Source organism: Orcinus orca, chromosome 8 (assembly GCF_937001465.1).
Source record: "Orcinus orca chromosome 8, mOrcOrc1.1, whole genome shotgun sequence".
Classification (NCBI taxonomy): Eukaryota; Metazoa; Chordata; class Mammalia; order Artiodactyla; family Delphinidae; genus Orcinus; species Orcinus orca.
Genome location: NC_064566.1, coordinates 41,247,967 through 41,264,736, shown reverse-complemented (window position 1 = coordinate 41,264,736; position 16,770 = coordinate 41,247,967). Strand labels below are relative to the sequence as shown.

General features: G+C 39.4%; 1 protein-coding gene and 1 long non-coding RNA gene across 3 annotated transcripts in view; both read left to right on the top strand.

Annotated features, from left to right (window-relative positions):
- The window catches only part of LOC125965222 (uncharacterized), a 420,463-nt gene that overhangs the window by 230,639 nt on the left and 173,054 nt on the right, over window positions 1-16,770 (top strand). The gene's annotated exons all lie outside the window — the stretch shown is intronic.
- The window catches only part of PDE3B (phosphodiesterase 3B), a 178,663-nt gene continuing 162,921 nt past the window's right edge, over window positions 1,029-16,770 (top strand). Inside the window, exon 1 of one of the 2 annotated variants that reach the window (XM_033404443.2) lies at window positions 1,029-2,371. In XM_033404443.2, coding sequence (XP_033260334.1) covers window positions 1,391-2,371 — 981 coding nt within the window. In that variant the 5' untranslated portion in view covers window positions 1,029-1,390. The remainder of the gene's footprint in view (window positions 2,372-16,770) is intronic. The other variant, XM_012536521.3, reaches the window with a different exon arrangement.

Here is a 16,770-nt window from a genome sequence, read left to right as displayed (position 1 = left end):
ATGATTGGTTAGATTCCAGAGCAGTCCCTTCGGTACAGCAAAGTTCTTCCCGCTTTCAAGTCAGCGTTTCCCACACGTAGCTAGTTTCACCAGTAATTCACAGATAGCATCTTACTTGGCTTCTTTCATGGCCAACTGATCCAAACTGGGCAATGGTCTTGGAGAGAACTCCTAATCCGCCCATTCCCCATCTCTAGAACATGTAGTTACAGTGAAAAAGCCTTCCATGGGGAAAGAACTTTTCGACAGCAGATTTTCTATGCTCCTTGAGATGGATGCAGATGTCAACCAGTGCGTATGTTTGACAAGGACGCAGGGAGGATGGAACGGTAGTTCCTTCCCTATGAAGATGGTTCTTGAGGAAGACAATCTCGGTAGTATCTACTAGGATGCTCCCAGAGAGCGCTCCACGTGCATGCTCCTCCCTAAAAGCCACTGCAAGGGCCTGCTGCGTGGCCCAAGAATCCACGTTGCTGTTGAGGTCAGACCTAGCCACAGTAATCAAGGTTTCTTCCCCATGACCTTGGTGGTGGCTGGCCCTTTACCAGGTCACAGCTCGGCTCGGACAGTCCAAGGGTCCACCCTAAACTGGGATGAGGGTAGAGGCACGACCCGCCGCCTCCCCCACCTCAACTCGGTTTCTCTACTAGACACTCCCCTTGGGAACCGTAAACATCCTCTTTCCCTACGCCCCGGTGGTGAGCCTGCCTGGGGTCCGTGACTTACCCTCAAAGGGAACCTGCGCGCCTGGGGTCCCAGGATGGCGGGCTTGCCCCCTTCCACCCGAAAACGACCCCTCCAGTCTCTCCCAGCCCGGGCGGGTCTTCGGGCGGCCGCGGCCGCGCTCTCCCCAGTCTGGGGACACTTAGTCGGCTGGGGTCCCCAGCTCACTTCCCGGAGGGCGGGCGTCCGGCAGTGCGAACCGCGGAGCGGGTGGCGGCGGGACTGGCCGGGGCGCGGGCGCGCGCAGGCGGCTGGCGGGGCGCGCGCCCGCGGCCCGGACAGCCGCGGGGGAGGAGCGCCCGCCAGCCGATCGCGCGCCCAACGGACTAGGCTAAAGCCGTGAGGTAACTGTTGCAGCCCGCGGGAGCTGGGAGGCAACACCGAGGCTCCAGTCCCGAGAAGTGCCCGAGGGAAAAGGAGGGGGTCCTGCCGCAGCGGTCCCAGGCAGAAGCCCCTTCCGCCCCTCTCCTCAGCCAGCATGTCGCGGACCCCGCCGCTCCTCCGCCCGCGCGGCGGGGACCCTGGGCCACGGCGGTGGGCGCAGCCCTGACGCGCTGCCGAGCCGGGGGGCTCCTCGAGCGCGGGGGCCAGGCGGGAAGGAGCGCGAGCTGCAGCTGCGGTCCGAGCGGGGCGTGCCGAGCCCCTGCGGCCACCCCGCGTCCCGGCCATGAGGAGGGACGAGCGAGACGCCAAAGCCATGCGGTACCCGCAGCCGCCGGACGGGGCCGGCTCGCCCCTCGAGAGTCTGAGGAACGGCTACGTGAAGGGCTGTGTGAGCCCCCTGCGGCAGGACCCCCCGCGCGGCTTCTTCTTCCACCTCTGCCGCTTCTGCAACGTGGAGCTGTTGCTGCCGCCGCTGCCGGCCTCCCCCCAGCAGCCGCGGCGCGGCTCTCCCTTCTCCCGGGCGCGCCTCTCGCTGGGCGCCCTGGCCGCCTTTGTCCTCGCCCTGCTGCTCGGCTCGGGACCCGAGAGCTGGGCTGTCGGGGCCGCCCGGCTGCGGACCCTGCTGAGCGTCTGTTCGCACAGCCTCAGCCCCCTCTTCAGCATCGCCTGTGCCTTCTTCTTCCTCACCTGCTTCCTGACCCGGACCAAGCGGGACCCCGGGCCGGGCCGGAGCGGTGGCGGCTCCTGGTGGCTGCTGGCGCTGCCCGCCTGCTGTTACCTGGGGGACTTCTTGGTGGGGCAGTGGGGGTCTTGGTCTTGGGGGGACGGAGACGCTGGGGCCCGGGCCCCGCACACGACCCCGGCGGTGGCCGGTAGGCTGTTCTTGGTGCTGAGCTGCGTGGGATTGCTGACGCTCGCGCAGCCGGGGAGGCTCCGGCACAGCATCCTGGTGCTGCTCTTCTCCGGCTTCGTCTGGTGGGTGTCCTTCACCAGCCTCGGGGCGCTGCCTCCAGCCCTCCGGCCGCTGCTGTCCTGCCTGGTGGGGGGCGTCGGCTGCCTGCTGGCCCTGGGGCTGGATCACTTCTTCCAAATCAGGGAAGCTCCCCATCATCCTCGGTTGTCCAGTACCGCGGAGGAAAAAGTGCCTGTGATCAGACCCCGGAGGAGGTCCAGCTGCGTGTCGTTCGGAGAAACTTCAGCCAGTTACTATGGCAGTTGCAGAATGTTCAGGAGACCTTCATTGCCTTGCATTTCGAGAGAACAGGTATGTTACCAGAAAGCAAAGTTTGGTAAGGAAGGGAGGGAGGTTTTATCGCTTCAGTTCCCGAGTTGAATTAGCGTGTTTGAAAGCATGTTTACTTCCATGGTGAAAAAAAGACAATTTTTATTCTGAAAAGAATTCCTAAAATACAGGAAGCTTTTAAAAAAATGCATAAGTACCATTTATCTTTGAATAGAAATGAAATAGTAGACTAAGCATGTCTCACTTTTTAAAGAGTTTGTTAATGTAGTAGATGCGTTCTCAGAAGAATGAAGTGAATTATTTGAAGTATAATAGATTGACTACTCCCACTTTGGCATAGTCTGATGTGTGGCTTTTTGGTGACATTTATCTGTTGCTGTTATAATGGTGATGTCTCCCCAAAGATAGCGTACAGCCATTAGAATGAGTGGGGAAAAAAATATATATATGCATTCTAATTAGTGTGGTTTCATTATTCTTGATAATTGAGAGGACAAATCTGAGATCTCATAATAAAAAGAGAAAACAGTGGTGAGTTTTGGAAGAGACTTGTTAATTTAGATAAAAAGACTGTTGGGGATAATTATAAGAGATTTCTCCCCCACCCTCCACCCCAAATTTCAGCAGTGTAGGCTAATATAATCTTTTACAGACTAACTCATGGTCCTGTGTGTTTGTTGCATAATTAGGAGAATGTTGTAACAGTTTAACCTTTAAACTTAGTAATGTTTGGAACTATGCCAAAAGCATTTGTACAATTTCTTTTCCTGTAGGTTTATGTGCTTTTGCATTTTAAAAAAATGGAAATCATCATTAGGGAAAGAGTGTCTATTTTTGTATAGCCTAGGGAAATCTTACCTGTTCTACATCACTAAGAAACTCACCAAGTATAGCTACTGTTCACAGAGCATTTACTAAGTGCAAAATTCTTATATTGTCTTAAACCCTCACAAGGACTCTGTATGGTAGGTGACATTAACCTCAAGTTAGAGATGAGCAAATTGAGGCTTATAGAGATTATCCAACTTCACACATTTAGTAAGTGGCAGTGCTGGGATTTGAACCTAGATTTTTCAGTTTTCAATGATGTCTTCTAAGCAACTAAAAGGATGAGTGTAGAGGTTTTCCTTAAGTAGGAGAGTAGGAGTCTATACTATTGGTTTTCAATCTTTTCGATTAGTGATATGCTTTACACCAGGGACCCAATATATTTGAAACAGAAGTTTCTTATTACTACATCTGATGCTCTTTGCTCTTCAGTATAATCTACAAGCTATTACACTATCCGTAGTGCTCAAAGAGACAACACCTTGCTCCCTGAAAAGTGTTTTCGGAGGCTGCTTTGTGGTCTGTAGTTATTTGGCCAAATGCTTGAAAAAAATTGTTCAAAAAATATCATGGCTTTTGTTTTCTCAGTTTACTGCCAGTGATAATAGACAATGCTCAGAATAATGTGTATCAAGAGAAAATTGTCAGGAGAAGATTCACTGTGGAGCAGAGTCATATCAGCTATTTTCATAGACTGGAACAGCGTTTGACATTTGACTATTTGCAAATATATTGTATTTTTTAACACCAGGAAAGTGTTTTAGCACAGTTTCATCACATTTGTAAACAATTTTCCTGAGCTTAGCAGCGTTACAGTTTAACGTAACTTAATTGCAATATGTTGGCCTAGTGAATTATGGGTGTTATCTTATAAATTGAAAACTCCTGATCTACTTGATCCTGGTCTGGTTCTCTTTCCATCACAGCAACCTTTTTTCAGCCGTTAACTAGGTGCGGCATTGTTATGCTAGGTAGCTTTATTAGTTGTATAGAGGAAAATATTGTGCTTTTAAAATTTGTGCTTTTAAAAAGGGCATATTTTATTAGTGCAGAAAACCCTTATTCACATTCCACTATGAATAGGAACATTTTCTTGGTGGAGGGGGTCTTAAATATATGCTGATAGTTCAAGGGTTTATACATGGTTAATGTTCAGTGTCATAACATAATACTCTTTCGGCAATACTAGAAACTACTAGATATTTTTAGCTTGGCAGAGGCTGTAATAAAAATTTTTACTTATGCTTTTTCCTGAAGTTTAACAGTAGATCTGTGGTTTTGTTTGGAGGTATGTTATGTGAAAGAAATTAAGTGGAAACCAATACTTTTATGGAAGTAAAAGATCAAGAGATTTTCTAATTTTCAAAGTGCTAAACTTTGTATGTGATAATTGTAAAGTCACTCTCTTGTTTCAGAAAGTGAAGGGAGACAAACGGTTTTGGGTAGAAGCTGATATAGGGGAAAGTCTCCTGGATTCATAGAGGTTCAAGGGTAAAGTCTTAGCCCTGCCGTCATATTGGAAAAGTTGGTGAGCCTTTCCGAGTCTGAGTATCCTGTCAAATCAGGGGATCCAGTAGGTGAATTCTATACCACCTTCCAATTCTAGAATTCATTTCTTTTAGTTAGTTTACACTTTTTGTAAGGTATAAATAAATGTATGACTAAAACTTCAAAAGTTAATAGATCTTGAAGTTTTACTTAAATGCTAGCCTATATTTTCCAAGGTGTGATAATTGGAAAGTATGAACAAATATTCTGTATTATTTGAAGAGAAAGAACTTTTAACACGTATATGTGGACTTTCATTTGTGGGTTGATAAAATTATTACGCTTTCATTTCCTTAAGAATTTAAACGTTTTTATTAACATCTTTGAAAAACAATTGAAAACTCATATTAATATAAATGTTTTTAATTGTGTGAGAGTAGATTCAAAGTAATTTTTAACATTTGGGATGTTATGTTAGATACTGTATTGAAAAATAGTGGCATATGTTTGTAAAACGTATGGTTTTTCATAATAAGGTTTAAAGTTTAGTTACTGCTGACTGTGTTCTACCTTGGTGGGTTAATGGAAAGAAGCACTAAGTTTGTAGTATATTTGTGAAGAATCAGCTGAGACTAATAGGAAGTAAAAAAAAATTTTTTACATCTACATGAGATGCCTTGGCCTGAATTTAACAAGCTACATTTCTATGTCATTTTAATTATACATTCTATGATGCAAATTTCGGCTGTCAACCAGATCATTTCATGTGTGATAGGCTAGGTAAATATAAGGTTTTGAAAAGCATAAGTCTGTGTGTGAGATATTTTTCTATACCTAAAATGCTGAGTGCTTTCTAAATGGTTAGGTAAATATTTAAAAATTCTGTGGCCTTAAAGCCCATAAATATTATTTAAAGTGTTAATTTTGTTTAATAAAGGATACGCATGTAGTATGAAGCCTTTTTAAAAAGATTTTAAAGTTTAAGTGATTATTTATTCCCCTAAGGAATCTGCAAGTCATAACCCACCATGAATTTTTTTAAAGAATACTGTGGAATTTGTGAAATTTAATGAGTGAGTGTTTTATTCTAATTTCATGTTAATATTTTGTAGTGAAACATCAGCCTACGTAATATTTTTATGCTTTATTTTGTAAATATTGTATGTACCCTTGCCATCAGAGTTATCTTCCAAAAACACAGATTTGATCAAATCACTCGCTCTGTTTTAAAAATCTCTTACGGCTTTTCATTGTCCACAAAATAAAGTTCATGCCCTTGACCCTTGCTTGCAAAGTCTTAACCTGCTTTTGGCCTTGTTTTGTTGTTTTTGAAAGCCGTTAGCAGTTATGGAACACCTCCCCACATCCATCCACCGCTCTAGCTATTTGAGGACTGCTTATTGTTACTGACGTGTAGACTTTTTTCTTTTGATTTTACCATTCACACTGTTTGAAATCTCCTTTAAGAAACATAAGATTAAGAAGTGTTTAGACACTACAGTGATGCTCAGACTAATGTATAAGCTGAGAACAAAACTCCATCCTAGTAGAGTTGGCCGGGTTTAAAAATAAAAGTTGACAAATCGTGTCAAGCAGTGATGTGGTGATGTGTGATAGAATATTTTCATTATACCACATGAAATAGTAACATCTCCATAGTTTGTTTTCCCACAGTGAGTGGAAGGTAAATAGGGCCAACCATAAGTAAAACTTTGACTTTAGTATAGTTTAGTGATGTTTGTTTTCATTGTCCTCTGATTTTTAAATCCTCCTCAGTGGCAGGCGCTTCTCTGATTCTCTTTCCTTCTTCCCTTTCAGTTACCAAGTCAGCCTGTTTCCCTAGCGCATTCTCCTGCCTTCTTATACCCCACCCAAAGCAGGAAGAATCTATACTTGCTGAAAAAGTTTATTTCAACATAAATATGTTTGTATAGATATAGAAGAAATAGAAGAGATTTGGAGTTTATCTAATTGAAATTTGCTCGTTTTATAGAAAGGAAAAAAATTCAACTCCAGAGAGAGAAGAATATTGTCTCTAGGTTATGCCACGAGGTTTTGGGATACAGGGACTAGAACCTAGGTCTTGACTCCTAGTTCAGCTGTACTTTCCATTAAGAGCATATGCACCTGCAGTCATAGTTTTCCAAGGCTGTTCTTAATTTGCCAGATATCTCTAATTATGTGATAAACAATGCCCCTGAGTAAAAGCGGTTGAGGGTGGTGGTGGAAGAGAGGGGAGTGAGAGGTAGGAGGTACTCTTGAAATCACATAGTTCATGATGACCTTGAAGATAAACTTGGTACCTGATATCATTATTTCAGGGTGACTTGTCAGGATGCAGCTGGTCTGAAACTCAGGTGCCTTAAGAGGCCAGCCACATAGCCTATTTATGTTATACGTTGGGGAAGGAGGGGGGGTAAGGAAGAATGGAAGTGAACTGTTGCCTACTTTGCCTAAGGGCTTTCAGTTTAAATAAAACAAACTGAACAACCGTGTTAGCCAAGCAAAACTTTAGAAGAGCTGGGTTCTGTCTGTGGGTAGTTCCTGACAGTTTATAACTGTATATAATTGTGTATAAACAATTATAGTTTATAATAATTATAATTATTATATTTATTTGTTTAATTATATATTTAAATACATAATATTTTTATTATATTTTATTATTAAGTTTATTATAATTATAATAGTTTATAATTGTTCACCTTATTATTTACAAACTGATTCAGGTTTATTTAAGAGATTGTTAGAAACCTGTTCTTAGAACTTGGGGAAGAGGAGGGTGTTTCCCACTTTTTCTTTTACAACCTAGAACTTTTTCTCCAGTATTGATTGACCTGGAAGGTTATCTTATCTTTATAGATTATTCCCTCCTCCATCAGATAGAGTACATTGTTTGACTGCTTCCTTACATTTCGTACAACTTGCTTTCAGTATATTTTAAATTTATTTAGTTGGCATTTAAATTTGTTAATGAGAAATGCCATACATAAGACTGTACATATGTATATTTTTATATGGTTTAAGGAAGAAAATAAAAAAAGAAAAATGTCAAGTACTTGCCACTCATTTCCTTTGTATAACCTCTTTTGCATCCCCTTCTCTCTGCCCCAGAGACAACACATCTATCTTGATTTTTTTTTTGCTGTTCATTCCCTTGCTTATCGTTATAACTCCCCTGAACATATTACTAAGTAATCTAAATAATATGTTGTCAGTATTGTCTGCTTTTGAACTTTAAGTAAATAGAATCATGCTGTATGAATTCTTCTGTAACTTTTCTTTTTTCTTGACATTTGAGATTCATTCATGTTGATGTGGATAGATGTGGTTCACTTTTTTCAATGCTGTATAGTGTTTCATTGTATGAACATAATAAAATTTATCCATTCCACTGTTCATGGACCTGTGGGTGGTTTTCAGTTGTTTGCTATTAAGCACAATGCTGCTATGAAATTTTTTGTAAATGTCTCCTAGGGGCATGCACACATCTAGAAGTAGAATTGCTGAGCTGCAAGGTATGCTCATATTCAACTTTACTATGTATGATAGGCGGAATAATGGTACCGTAAAGATGTCCATGTTCTAATTCCTGGAATTTGTGGGTATGTTACCCTGCCTGGCAAAAGAGACTTTGCAGGTGGGATTAAGTTAAGGACCTTGAGATGGGGAGATTATCCAGGTATCTAGGATTATCTAAGTAGACGCAGTGTCATAGGGTCTTTAAAAAGTGGAAGAGGGAGACAGAAGAGATCAGAGAAGGAGAAGTGACAATGGAAGTAGGATTAGAGTAATATAATGTGAGAAAGACTCACTCAGTCCACCTTTGGCTTTCACAGTGGGAGAAGGCCAGGAGCCAATGAAAGCAGGCAGCCTCTAGAAGCTGGAAAAGACAAGGAAATGCATTTTTCCTTATAGTCCTCGAAAGTAACAAAGCCCTTCCAATACCTTGATTTTAGCTCAGTGAGACCTTTGTCAGACTTTGGACCCACAGAACTGTAAGATGTTAAATGTGTGTTCTTTTATGTGACTGAGTTTGTAGTAATTTGTTACAGGAATGTATTAGTTTGCATTAACTGCTGTAACAGTTGACATGGGTTGCTGTGACAAAGTACTACAAATTGGGTGGCTTAAACAGCAGAAATTTATTGTCTCACAGTTCTGGAGTCTACAAGTCCGGATCAGACTGTCCCCAGGGTTGGTTCCTTCTGAGGACTCTGAGGGGGAATCTGTTCATGCCTGTCTCCTAGCTTCTGGTGGTTTACTGGCAACCTTTGGCATTTTTTGGCTTTTAGATGTGTCACCCCATCTCTGCCTTCATCTTCACATGGCACTCTCTCCATGTCTCTTCATATAGTCTTCTCTCTGTGCCTGTCTCTGTGTCTCAATTTACCCTTTTTATAAATACCCCAGTCATATTGGACTAGTGCCCACCCTAATCACCTCATTTTAATCTAATTACCTCTGTAAAGACCTAATTTCCAAATGAAGTCACATTCTAAGGTGTTGAGGGTTAGGACTTCAATATATCTTTTTTTGAGGGACACACTTTAACCCATACAAGTAGCAGTAGAAGACTGAGACACTCTGGGAAGTTGAGTTGTTTTCCAGAATGGTTGCACAATGTATATTCTGCTAGCAGTGAAGAAGAATGCCCTTGAACCAATGATTCCTATTTAATAACTTTAATTTTTGTTAGTCCAGTGAGTGTGAAATGTATTTCTTTGTGATTTTAATTTGCATTTTTCTAATTACTAATAAGGCTGAATATTGTTTATGGATTGCATTTCTTATTCAGGGATTACCTGTTCATGTCTTTTGCCCTTTTAAAAATTCAGTAGTTTGGGGACTTCCCTGGTGGTCCAGTGGTTAATACTTCCAATGCAGGGGGTGCAGGCTCCATCCCTGGTCGGGGAACTAAGATCCCACGTAACTCATGGCCAAAAAACCAAAGACATAAAACAGAAGCAATATTGTAACAAATTCAATAAAGACTTTAAAAATGGTCCACATCAAAAAAAAAAATTAAAAATTCAGTGGTTTGTTTTTTCTTCATTCATGAGTTCTTTATATATTTTGGACATTAATCCTTTATTGGTTATTTGGGTTGCAAATGTCTTCTTCCAGTTTTAGTGGTGTCTTTTGATAACTGAGATTCTTAATTTTAATATTATCAAATTTACCAATCTTTTCCTTTAATGGTGTGAGACTTTCCATGTCTTGTTTATAAAACTCTTCTCTATTGGAAGTCATAAAATAAACTCTTATATTATCTTTTCAGAGTTTTAAAGTTTTGCCTTTCAAATGGTTTTTATCCACCTAGAATTAATTTCCATGTATAATGTGATACAGAGATCGAATCTCATTTTTTACCCGTATGTATATCCAGTTATGTCAGCACAATTCACTGAAAAGTTTATTCTCCGTTTATCTGCAATGCTGCCTCTGTCAAATGTGAAATTTCAGGGTGTGTGTGAGTCTGTATCTGGCTTCTCTGTCATGGTTCACTGATAAGTTTATGTGCCCTGTGTTAATGCTACACCATTGTAATTATAATAGCTTTATAATGAGACAATATATAGTAAGTCTCGTCATCTTACTGTTTTTCTTCAAGAGTTTGTCAGTTATTTTTGGACCTTTGCTCTTCAATATAAATTTTAGAATAAGTTTGTCAAGTTCTACAGAAATTCATATTGGGATTTTGATTGCCGTTGCATTAAATCTTTTGAACAATTTAGAGGAGAATTTGATTTTGATTGAAAATTTTAAGTTGCATTTTTCTACAAATTTATTTAGTATAACTTTTCAAATTTATTTTCTTTGTAATATCTTTTTATTATCTGTAATATCTTTTTTATTATCTATTTATTTAATTTGTTCAGCATCTGCATTTTTGTCTTCTTTTTCATTCCTACCATCATTTGTATCATTTTTCTTTGTTTCTTAATCAACCTGGCTAGAAGTTTGTTTTTTTGTTTTTTGGGTTTTTCTGCTCACGCCATGTGGCATTCGGGATCTTAGTTCCCTGATCAGGGATGGAACCAGCGTCCCCTGCATTGGAAACGTGGAGTCTTAACCACTGGACCACCAGGGAAGTCCCAGTTTATTTGTTTTTTAATCTCTTCAAAAAACCAGGTTTTTGGATTGGTACTTGTTTTCTTTTTTTTATATGTTAATTTTTATTGGAGTATAGTTGAATTACAATGTTGTGTTAGTTTCTGCTGTACAGCAAAGTGAATCAGTTATACATATACATGTGTCAACTCTTTTTTAGATTCTCTTCCTATATAGGTCATTGCAGAGTGTTGAGTAGAGTTCCCTGTGCTATACAGTAGGTTCTTATCAGTTATCTATTTTATATATAGTAGTGTGTATATACCAATCCCAATTTCCCAATTTATCTGCCCTTCCCCCTTGGTAACCATAACTTGGTACTTGTTTCCTATTTTATTTATATCAGCTCTTTTATTATTTCTTTTTTTCTTTTATTTTCTTGTTCCCTTTTTTTTCTTTTTTTGGCCATGCTGCACGGCTTGTGGGAATCTTAGTTCTTAGTTCCCTGACCAAGGATTGAACCCTGGCCCTCGGCAATGAGAGCCCAGAGTCCTAACCACTGGACAGTCAGGGAGTTCCCTCTTGTTCCTTTTTTTAACTTTGTAATTGAGATGCTAAGCCCATTAACTTTGAGCTTTTCCAGCATATGCGTTTAAGATTATACATTTCCTCTGAATGTTGCTTTAGTTGAATGTCATAAGTTTGGATGTATAGTATTGTTATTGTGCAGTCTGAAGAATTTTCTAATTTTCATTTTGATTTCCCTTTTGATTGACAGTTGTTTAGAAAAAAAATTCTAATCATATGCAGGTTTTCCAGTTATTGTTGTTGATTTCTGACTTAAGTGCCTTTGGGCAAAGAATGTGGCCTAACATATGAATAGTTTTCATAAGTGTTCTGTTTGCTTGAAGAAATACATCAGTTTGTTAGCTGTCTGGTAGATAAAAGGTGTAAAATGTCCTTTTCATACCTTCTGCGTCCTTGTTGACTTTTTATCTTATTGACCCGTCAGTAACTGGACAGAGTATTAAAAAATCTCACTTTCCTGGTGTTTTCTTCAACCCCCCCACCCACAGTTTGTGGGTAAGTGTATGGAGAATAGAACTTTACAAATTGGATGGAATTACTTATCAGAGGGACAGAAAAAGAATGCATGAGAGAGAGCACATGTCATATGTTTAAAGAGTCTGTGTAAGAAAGTAATGAAAATTTGATCAGCATTAATATATATTTACAAATTGCCTTTTATATGTGTCTGCCCCTAGAGAGATACTAAGACGACAGTCACAGGGTCTGTATTGCAAGATCACACTCTAATTGAGATTAAAAAAAATGTAAATAAATAATTACAGTTCAGTGTGGTAAGTGATATAGCAGAGGTATACATAAGGTACATGGGAGCTTTAGAGAAGGAACAGCTAACTCTTTCCAGGAGGAGAGTCAGAAAGCCTTCAGAAAGTACATAACAATTGAGCTTTAATCTTCAAAAAAAGTTTCTTATTAATATAAAATGTATAAAAAATGAATTTAAAAATTTTACTTCTGTGACCTTAGAAAGAATTTTTCAAAGTTATTCCAACATAATCTCCACCTTACTGTAAATATGTTTGGAATAAGAATACTTCTTATCAGCTGAGAGACTATAAAGTCACAGAAAATATACTGAGTCCAATCAGGCAAACTGTTTACCTTCAGTCCCCAGTCAATACTAACAACCAAAAAAGATGCTTAAATTTTCTATCAGAAATGTCAGTATCAGTGGTAAAAATAATATAAGCAATAAAGAAATGTAACCCAGGATTAGAAAAAAGGGATTATTATAAGATATATTTACCAGTGCTCACTATGTGCTAGTCTCAACAACTCTGTGAAATAAGTATTGAAATCCTGTTGTGCAGCTGGAAACTAAGGTAGAAAGCTGAATTGACTAGCCCCACATCACTCAGCTAGCACACAGAAAATACCATAATATGCTAAATGCCATTTTCAGTGTATAACAAGCCCCTAAGAACTCTCCCAATTGAAACAACTAAACTACAGGTTTAAGCATTTTAGAATGTATCTTTTGAAAGGAATCACTGAGTAAGAAAAATTTCAGATCCCCAAAAAAAGAAGTGAAAGCAGTGTGGGGGAGAAAAAAAATGTTCCCTTCTTCCCTTCTAGGGTCTTTGTTTGGGCTATTAATTAAATTGATTTAAGACAAATTAACAGGGGAAAAACAAATTTAATTTTGTATGTGGGAGCCCCATAAAAAAGTTAGACTCCAAGAAGTAACCAAAGCAGGAATCTTTTATAACTTTAAGACAAAGAAATAATAAATTTGTGAAAAGTTGACGAGACAAAGGAGTCTGGGCTTGGGGTAGTGAATTGGCGAAGAAGTAACAAGGTTTGTTAGAGCCAAGTATTCTTGGCCCTAAATTCCCTATCTCTGGTGATAAGGATGCCTTCCACCCTCCTGGTACTGGGATGGGTACCTTTCACATGGGAGATTTATCTCCTGCTTTTGGGGAGGGGGGGAACAAAGGAGGGTCAGAGTGTTCTTCACCGCTGTTTCTCAAGTAAACTTTAATTCAAAATAAGCTATATGCCGAGTGACATATTCTGGGGTAGCACATTCTGCTCCCTTTCAGTAGGAATCCCGAGAGGTAAGCAGACATTAAAAACCAGCTTTCATTTGAAGGTTTCTGACCATCCTTAGAGACCATGAACATTTGCTTCTGTTAGATATGGCTAGGCTCAAGAGCTAAAACCTAGGGTCTGTCCAGAGTCAGAAATCTAATAGAAAAACTGCATAAAACAGAGACCCCAAAGTGCTACTCTTCCAGTGTAAGGGTAAGTGAGAAATAAATATGACCAAGGAGATGGGATGTGGGTCTTGACCTTGGCACGGGGAGTTGGGGGACAGAGAAAATAAATCTTCCCTGGGAATGTATAACCACAAGAGGGCCCTCATAGGGTTTTTGTTTGTTTGTTTTAAATTGTAGTAAAATATAAATAATATAAAATTGACCATTTTGGCCATTTTTAACTGTACAGTTTAGTGGCATTAAGTACATTCATATTGTTGTGCAACCATCACCACCATCTAACTCTAGAACTTTTTTTTATCTTCCCAAACTAAAACTCCATACCCATTAAACAGTAACTCTCTCCATTCCCCCTCCTCCCAGCACCTGGTAACTGCCATTCTACATTCTGTTTCTATGAATTTGACTACTTTAGATACTTCATACAAGTGGAATCATTTGTATTTATCTTTTGTGACTGACTTGTTTCACTTAGCAGAATCATCTTTGGAATTCCAATAGGAATTACATTGAATCCATAGATTGCCTTGAGTAGTATTTACATCTTAGCAATAGTAAGTCTTACAATTCATTAACATGGCAGGTCTTTCTATTTATTTATGTTTTAATTTCTTTCAACAGTGTTTTGTAGTTTTCAGTGTACACGTCTTTCACCTCTTCGGTTAAGTTTATTCCTAAGTATTCTTTTTGATGCTATTGTAAATGGGATTGTTTCTTAGTTTTGTTTTTTAATATTTCATTGTTAGTGTTTGAAAATGCAACTGATTTATATGTGTTGTTTTTGTATCCTGCAGCTTACCTGAATTTGTCTATTCTAATATTTTTTTCGTGTGGAATCTTTAGGTCCTCATTTAGTTAAATTTTTTAAAAAATAAGACTTAATTTTTTAGAGCAGTTTAAAGTTCATAGCAAAATTGAGAGGAAGGTACAGATTCTCCATATACACTTTGCCCCCAACATGGCCATAGCCTCTCCCATTATCAGCATCACCCGCCCCCCCGCCCCCGACTGTTACATTTGTTAAGACTGATGAACCTACGTCATAATCACCCAAAGTCCATAGTTTACGTTATGTTTCACTCTTGATCTTGTGCATTTTATGGGTTTAGATAAATGTATAATGACATGTATCCATCATTATGGAAAATAAATACAAAGTATTCACTGCCCTAAAAATCCTTTGTGCTCTGCATATTCATCCCTTACCTCATCCCCACCCTTGGCAACCACTGATCTTTTTACTTTCTCCATACTTTTGCCTTTTCCAGAATGTCATATAATTGGAATCATAGAGTACTCATTTAGTTTTTTATCTAAATTAATGCTACATATGTGGACTTAGAAACCTCAAGTGAAAATGTAAAGTGGTCCCAGGTGACTGATAGAGGTAAATTCAAATTCTCTAAGGCCTCAAATGATTCCCACAGATAAAATTCCAAGGATATTGAGCAGTGCATAGTCAAAAATCCACAGAACTTGCGCAGAAACAAGGCACTATGAATGAGAAGCTGCAGAAAAAAGTACACAGCAAAAGAAACCCACAAAGACTTCAGAGCTTAGAGCTATTATTTATCAGATATAAAAAAATGTTTAATATGCTTAAAAAAACAAAATAGAAGCTTGGGAAAATGGTTGGGGAACAGAGAATTAAAAGAATAATCATGCAGATTTGAAAAATAGAACTTCTAAAGATGAAAAAATAGGCACAGATTTAAAACCTGATGCAGTTGAGAGACAGAATCTGTGAACCTAGCAGTTGAGAGACAGAATCTGTGAACCAGAATGTAGATCCAAAGAAATTGTCCGTAATGTTTTGCAGAGAGAAAAAGATGGAAGTTAAGAAAGAGGGATCGAAAAAGTTGGAGAATAAAGAAAAAAGTTTAACATGAATTTAACTGAAGTTCCAAAAGGAAATAATAAAAGGGAAAACAGGCAATATTTGAGGAGATAATGGTTGTAAAATAGAACTTTACAGAACTGATGAAAAATACCAACTGATATCCAGAAAGCCCACTGAATCCCAAGCAGATTAAAGAAAAAGAAATCCACCCTTAGATTCCATCATTGCAAAATTCAGAACACACACACACACACACACACACACACACACACAGACACACACACACACACGAGAAGTTCTAAAAGAAGCCAGAGAGAAAAAAGAAGTTACCTACCAAAAAAATGAACGGCAGTTACACTGAAAGGTGACTTAGGAAGAATGGAAGCCAGAAAACAGTTGACTGTCATTTGTCATGTGCTGAGGGAAAATAACTGTCAAAGTAGAAACCAATGTCCAGCAAAACTTTCTAGAAAGAGAACATATTAAGACCATTTCAGACCAGCAAAAACTGAGAGTTTTTTACCAGCAAAAGTATGCATACTTTAGGCAGAAGGAAGAACTTAAATCAAGAAGGAATGATAGTAAATATATAGGTAAAATTAAGTAGCCTACATGTTCTGAAACATTACTAGCAGTGCCTAATTTGTGAGGGGAGAACAAGCTAGAACTAAAACTAGAAAAAAATAGCATTTACCTTGGAAGGAAAAATTAGACTAGTGAGATGATGTGAGAATCTTCTGTCTATAGTGAGAATACTTGGAGTGGAGAGACAGAGAGGTATAAATATTTTCATATGAAGAGAGGTCTGAAGATATTTCAGGTCTGGGTGTCTGAAAGGTTAGTGGTATTGTTAGCCAACATAGGCAGTATGGGGAAAGGACCTGGTTTGGGAGAAATGACAAAGAGCTTGGTTTTATTGATTAATGCATGTTTTCTCATGTGTATACTTGCTATCTCTAAATGGGATGTAACCTCCCTGGCAACAATGATCAAACATTTCTATTTTGTATTTCTCATAGTATATTTTGGAGTTGACAATGGTTATCTAATATTGTATTTACTCTTGATAGTTCCATGCTGACCTTGAGAAAAGGAAAGAACTCTAGGTGGAGATGGGTCTCAATTCCCTACTGTCTTTGGTATTCTCGTTAACAGTAAGCTGTGTTGCACAATGATGAAGCCAGACTGCTTCAGAGTTTCAATGGCATCTCCGCCACTTACAGGATATTAGGCAAGTTGTTTAACTTCTCTGTACCTCAGCTTCCCCAGGTGTAAACTGGGGGTAAAATAGCATCTGTCTCACTGATGTGAGGATTAAATGAGTTAATAACCTGTAAAGTTCTTGAAACAGTGTCTGGCACCTGGTAAGGTTGCCATGCAATATTGGTGCTGTTATTATAGTT